The sequence below is a fragment of the Microtus ochrogaster genome, unplaced genomic scaffold, assembly GCF_000317375.1.
Source record: "Microtus ochrogaster isolate Prairie Vole_2 unplaced genomic scaffold, MicOch1.0 UNK52, whole genome shotgun sequence".
Classification (NCBI taxonomy): domain Eukaryota; kingdom Metazoa; phylum Chordata; class Mammalia; order Rodentia; family Cricetidae; genus Microtus; species Microtus ochrogaster.
This window is the reverse complement of record NW_004949150.1, coordinates 2,126,665-2,133,758: the sequence shown is the minus strand read 5'-3', so window position 1 is coordinate 2,133,758 and position 7,094 is coordinate 2,126,665. Positions and strand designations below refer to the sequence as shown.

At 41.9% G+C, this 7,094-nt stretch overlaps 1 protein-coding gene across 1 annotated transcript; it reads right to left on the bottom strand.

Moving 5' to 3' along the window:
- Positions 1-580: 580 nt before the first annotated feature.
- Il17a (interleukin 17A) lies at positions 581-3,429 on the bottom strand. Its single transcript, XM_005369565.2, has 3 exons — positions 3,403-3,429; positions 2,115-2,326; positions 581-818 (listed from the first exon to the last, which is right to left on the bottom strand). The coding sequence occupies exons 1-3, from the start codon at positions 3,427-3,429 to the stop codon at positions 581-583; spliced, it is 477 nt and encodes a 158-aa protein (XP_005369622.1).
- Between the last annotated feature and the right edge of the window lie 3,665 nt (positions 3,430-7,094).

Sequence of the window (7,094 nt, the reverse complement as noted above, 5' to 3'; positions counted from 1 at the left end):
CTAATAAACACAAAACTCAGTTTCGTTTTTATTCAATTCATCGCAGGCAATCTTTAATACACAAACAGTAAAAACAAAATTTCAATTAATATTTATCCTGTCTAGGACTTCCCTATGCAGATCTGATACTCATACTCTTTATCCTTTCTTTAAAGCCTTAAGAAAAATAAATAGATCCATAAATAACTCATATAAATATAGGTTCCACCTGTTAAATAATAAAACTTTTGACCCTTAAATTTTGTCTTCTTCAGAGAAAGATGTAAAAAGGCAGACAATTCATTAAAATAACTTATGCCCCCCCCAAAAAAAAGTTATCTCAGGACATATTAAATACATAAATAATTCAAAGCCCACAATTTAAAGCAAACAAGAAGCAAACTTTCGCCCCTTTAAACCCCATTCTCAAGGAGGAGGGCAGACAATTCTGATTCCATATCTGAATCAGTGTAACTGAATCAGTATTGATGAGTAGCAATTGCACGATCTGTTCTAAGAATGCCAATGAGTTTGCTGAGAAGCATGGGAGTTTCTTAGGGGCTGTGGCTTGTCCTAACTGCCGTCAGTCTCAGGTCTGGGCTTAGGCCACGTGGCGGACGATGGAGGACACGCAGGTGCAGCCCACACCCACCAGCATCTTCTCCACCCGGAAGGAGAAGGGACAGTTCTCAGGCTCCCTCTTCAGGACCAGGATCTCTTGCTGGAGGAGAACAGAGTTCATGTGGTGCTCCAACTTCCCCTGAGCATTGACACAGCGCTGGTGGCGGCACTGTGCCTCCCAGATCACAGAAGGATATCTGTTAGGGTCCTCATTGCGGCTGCAGGGGAGACAGAAGGAAAGTGATTTCTGGTTAAATGGAAGGAAAAGCAGGATCAGGGGAAGGGAGGACGAGCATAGCGTGACAAATAGGAGCTCTGCAAAATCGCTACACGTTGCTTTGAAGAACTTTGGGTTGTCTGAAAGTCTAGGCTCTCTCCCTCCCATCCCTTCCTTCTCCTTCTTCATCTCTCTCCTCCTTTTTGCAGCAATAAGGATCAAACCCGGTGTCTCCCATGAGGCAGACACCCATTCTGTCGCTGAACTCCATCCCCAGTGTCAAAAACTTGGATTTTCAAGTTCATGAAGGGTCTTAGAAGAAGGTCTTGAATGATAAACAAAGTACACGAAGGACCACCATGAGGACTGAGGCAGCAGAAAAGGTACATTTTAGGGCACATTTGATTTGTGGGAAGAGACAACGGGTTGAACCATCAAGGACTAAGGCGGCTGTTTCCCCCGACTTGGTGAAGCTGGTCTTTGAAAGAGGGAATGTGTCAGAATTCTATTTGAGACCACTTCATGGGATGGAGCCCAAACGTTATGTGAAAAGCTGGAAACAAAGACAAAAGGCTCCTTATACAAACTGAATAAATAGTTCACTTAGACTTTTTGTTTCATTGATTGAACCATCCTTAATACTGGGAGCAGGGGAAAAGGAGAAATCCTATAGACTGATGAATCAATAGGTCCCTTGCCACTGGAAACTTATTCATACAAACTCAAATGATCAAACAACTTTTTTGTATTGACCCCTCAGTGGGGTCTAAATACACACAACAAAAATATGTCAAGTCCAAAGGGGAAGAAATACCAAACACAATATTTCCTCCACCAGATTTCATGTTTTAACTTTTCAAGCTTTTTTTCAGGACAGGCACAGAAATACCTAATTAATTTTAATTTATTTTCAGCAAGCCTCCTCAGTTGAAGCTCTGGTAGAGGAAACATAATGCCCTATGATAAATGTCCTGATTTCCAAAAAGTCAGCAATCAACTTGATGGCTCATAAATGCTAGAATTGCGCTTATTGATTTGGAGTGATAGAGAAAACACAGGCATTAATGCTCTGTGGTAAGGGGTCTAGAATTTCCAAAACGTCAAAAAATTGACTAGCTCTCACAGGTGCTAGAATCACTGTTCTCATTAATTTGGGTTGATGCTTGGCTTTAGTGACAACTCTAACAGGTTAGGGTGGAGTGTGAGGTTAGGTGGAAAACAGGAAATCACCCTCAGGGCTTGTGTAATGAATCAAAAAGCAGAAAAACACAAATTTTTGTCTGGAGTCCTTACGTACTGGAGAGTCCAGGGCGAGGTGGATCGGTTGAGGTAGTCTGAGGGCCTTCGGGAACTCAGTTTCGGGCTAAGGGAGTTCAGGACTGTCAGGTTGACCTTCACATTCTGGAGAAAGTTCTTGCCCTCTGTGTTTGGACATCCTGAACTTTGTGGGATAGGTAACCCTGCCTTCACCACAGCCTCCAGGCTCAGCAGCAGCAACAGCAGCAGAGACTGAAGGGAAACCAGAGTGATGGGGGACTGGATTAGCATATGGGCTTTGCTGGCGAATTCATTACAATGAGTATATAGCTAACTATAGGAAACATGCTACATTCTGGAAAGATCTAAGCAACAATGAAAAACAGTTTAAATTAAAAAATTTTTCAGATGACCAAAATAACGCTAAAAATGTAGAATTTATTTTATTCTCAATCAGTTTCCTATAGACTTCTTGCGACTGAGTATAGGAATGCAGCACTTTAGAGGGCAGTGGTTTTAGAAAAAGTGTCAAGTCATGTCATCCCATAGGCTGCTGGCTCATGAGTCAACAGGACAACAAATGACCTTGAGTCTAGGAGGAAATGTCCTTCTGCACCGTGTTTGTTCAATCAAGCTGCAGAAGTCCTATGTGATGTCTGCATTCATGTTAGAATTAGAAACAGTGTTTTTATACCAGCTGCCCTTCAGATAAAAACCGGATTTCCCCTTACGTTTTCTTAGGTATATTTTCTGGTTGTTCTACAAATAGTGCGCATTGATTCTATAATGAGAATCAGATTTCAGAACATACTTTTTAAGTTAAGTATTTAAAAATGTAAAGCTTTATTCTGAAACAGTTATACATGTATCTAATTAGAATCAAGTGGTTTGAACGCACTAAGACTTTGGTATAAAACAATGGTAACAGACGTTACTTCCAAAGCTTACAAATCTGCAAGAATTAGTAACCCACTTTAGTCTAGATTAAAGAGCAAAAACTGACAAGAGAGAACATCAAATCCTTTGCACTCAGGAAAACAGGCTTTCGACAGACACTCTTGCTCATTGTGTCGCACCACGTGACCTTTCTGATGTGGGCTAATGCCATCAGAAGCATCTTTCAGGTTTAACCTCATCTTTCTGACTGATACTTATCAGTTCTTCAAAAGGCTGTACAATGACTTAGGTATCTACCAAAGGTTCCATTTCTGGTTCTGCGTACACAGATTCATGGGCCTCCACAGTTAGAGTCCAGCATTTCATACCCCGTACAGCAACATGACCTGGTTTCAATCAACAAGAGCCTTGAAGATTAGTGCAGGACTCACCAGAAACGAAGATCTCCCGGGACTCATGGTTGCTGCTTCTGATCAGCTGGCACTGGATGAGCTTGTGCCTGGGGTGAGGTGGATGAAGTGGGGTGCTCCCTTCTCTCTTTTTATAGGGTTTTACACCTTCTGTGGTCACTTACGTTGAGAGTGGGTTGGGGGTGACACCACTGGAGTAAAGGTTCCATCCTGTAATGAGGTCAGGCGGAAGCACCCTCTCATGATGGGCAGGGCATTATGTGTCTCTCAAGGTAGACGGGGAAGGGCAGAAGTTCACTCTGCAAAGGAGCGCTACTTACAGGGAGCTGAGCAGAGATACTTTGCTATGGTTCAGCATGATGTGTTTATGGACGTTATCTGAAGTGGCTGCAGACATGTGCTCCATCTTAATGGCTTGTGGGAAAATAGAAGCCTGACAGTCAACGATTACCACGTGCTTTGATTTTGGACTTGATCTTTCTCCTTTTTTCCTACCAGATTCCCTGATCAGAGACCATTCCACCAAACACTCAAGGTGTTGCTATATAAACAGACAAACCAAATAAATAATTTCACAATGATGGAATGTGTTTTATTTAACTGAGCATAACAACTGATTTTCTTGAATGTCTCCCCTGTGCAGGGAACAATCACAAAGTCCAGTTAGTTACTAGGGAGTAGCTAGAGACATGAGATTTACCAGTGAAGACATGGCTGCCATATGTTATCAAGAAACTTGTTAACATTTGCTGTTTTGAGGTTCAGTCGCATGCCTTTCTTTTAGGAGGAGGGAAAGGCACAGAAATTGAAGAACACAGTGGTTGACTAGATGAGATGAAGAAGGTATCCGAAAGAGAGATGGAGACTGAAGAAAGACAATGGGGAAATTGAAGTCCTGGGGAGTAGAGACTAGTGACAGAGATGAGAAAAAAAAAAAAAAAGGAAACAGCTCTCACGCTCTCTCCTCTCAATGAGATGACCTTTGCCTTCAGGTCCTTGAGAAGAGTTTATCTTTAGGAAAAGATGGGGGCCATGACATCATTACACATAGATGCCATCTACTTGTCATTTTTCTCTGCCTCTACCTGTAATGGAATGAGCCATGTCCCCTGGCTTCTCAGCTCTTTGGCTTCTGTCTCACATTCAACACAAACATGAGGCAAACCAGTAGCTCCTGTTCGGTAAACGGTGTCTGGTAGGATCGCTGAATTCCCTTTGCCATGGCATTCATCTCGGAAGTTGGCAGCCGCTCTCACTTCTGTCTCCTCTCTCTGGGCCTTCAACTCAGACTTTCCCGTTTGGACCAAGTTTGCTGTTTGGACACTTCTACTGTCCCTGAAATGATTCTCAAAGCACATCTTCTCTCATTCTTTCACCTCCTGAATGCGAAATATGAATTCCTTAGCACCTGAGTTAGTACTGCAGTTTGAACAAACTTCCCTTTTAGCCTCATTCGTACCACGCAGTGTGTTAAAGTTCATGGGGTCCTGGTTTTCTACCTGTCCTACTTCTACAACTTAGATACCTTTTGTTAAAGTACATACAGCCTTGGCAATGTCCTCTCCACCCTGTTTATCAGTATGTTGCTGGCCTTGTAGGATCCTGTTCTCACGGTTCTTCTAACTGGGAATAGCATCATTGGAATGAGTATTCTACTGCATTGGTTTCTTTGCATCCTCATCTCTTGCCTTTGGTTTCCTTGGGTACTGCACTAAATTCACCTTTGAAAAGTATGCTTTAGACATGTGTATTTCTGGTTTTGGGTTGTACTGTAAGACTTTAAGGCTAATGTGTTATTAATTTATACACGTTTCATTAAATATAATATAACCGTTCACATAACGCGAACATCTTTTCGGTGTCTCTTTTTGGTAAGTGGCTGTCTGCTTCCCTTGAACTGTGTATTGTTTGCTTTCTGACTTCCTTGCTAGATTGCCAGCTACCGGAACACTGGTAGCTATTTTGTTGATCTTTGCAGAGGATTTAGTAAACAGCAAGCGATAGTTTTTATTGACTGACATTATGAAACATTATGTCAAACATTTCAGGAACTGTTTGCTTTTTAGAGCCTGGCTGCATTCTAAGACACTGCTGGATTGTCTCATTTCTTGGCTCCATAACCTGATCCCCTTGAAAAGAATGTGACGGTGTTATAACCTATGCTGGACTCCACAGAGTGGCATCCTTGCTACTATGGGGCAATGATGAGCTGGTGGAGAATAGGCTTGCTGCCAATATCATTGAAGAGAAAGCTCTAACTGGACTCCCAGTGCACTGTCCTGTACTAGCAAAACTCAGCCTACTGCCTGGCCACAATGACAATCTTTGTCTTAAAATAAAGGGAAGGTGGAGAATCAAGACAAGTTTTCATGATAGTGTAAAGATGGTTGTTTAGTCGTAGTGATTGGAACTGGTTATGCCTGGCTTTGAGAAGAAGTCCTTGGAGGAGCGGTTGGGAACACAAAGGCTGTCCACAAAAGGTCAGGGTTCTATGCTTGCTGTCCCCTCAACCTCAAAGCTGAACCTTCGGGGGCAGAAAGATTACCAGAGGGAGAGCTAGTGCTCTCCGAACAGCAAAGGGATTGACGTCTTCTCTTTCACTATGACTCTGCCTTTGAAAGACTTCATCTTTTTCTAGGCTTGGTGTTTTGCTTTATAAGATGAAGTTTAGTCTCAATTGTTGATTGTGGTTGACTTTTTGCAGAAAGACAATAGCAATGAATAAAACAAGCAGTAAATTGGGAATGATGGTTTTGTTCAGGAGTGGTCTTCGAGTTTATCAGTCTTGCTTCTCTGAAGACGAAACAGCAGCTATGACATTGAGCAGCTATGAGTTGCTGGACCACAGCTGAGTGTGGAAGGGTATGCAACAGGCACCCGTGGCAGTGAAGTGGTGTTGAACGGGAAGAAGTGTTCTTTGGTGTCTTGAAATCAGTAGGTCATTAAACAGTACCATCTCTAACTATAATAGAGAATAATACAAAGGATAAAGGAGTATCCTTATTTTTGTAAACAGAATGGAGTATCTTTTGTCTCAGTGTGGTGAAAAATTAAGACATTGCTAAAAATTTAGAATAAAAACCATTTTTTGTTTCTTTCTCAGATGGCAGGGCTACCATTGAGAAATGATTGTTCTACTAATTTGTTTTCTGCAGCCCTTCTCAGGAAAAACAACAATGGCAATGGTGTGGGTAAAGGAGGAATCAACATGGTTAGCATATATCCCAATTTAAAGAGACAGTGGTTGTTTAAGCAGGTGAGTGTACATCACTGTATAAGGCTCCTTCTCCATTGATTTTATGTAATAGAGAGAGAACAGTCTTGGAGAGAATGTTCTTGGAAGCCTCCTAATTGTAGGGGCTTCCACTATTAAGATGCCTCATCTTGACCAGGAACAATCCTCAACAAACACTTAAAAGAAAAACAAGATGGTAAGAGAAGACTGTATTTGTGATGATGACCACATGGATGGCTTTGTAGAATTGACTAAGCTAAAATTTTATTGAGTTCTACATTCTGTCTCAGTTTTTACTATAGTTGTGCTTCTAAGGACTGCTCTGCAACAATTCTGGGATGGGAAGCCCCAAAAATGGTACCAGGTTTTTCTAGAATCCCTGGTGGAAGAAAGTGCCTTCCTCCTGCCACACGGTGAATTGGGCATGATTAATAGAATGGCAATTTTAATTGAGTTAGCTGGTGCATGGGTTGTGTGT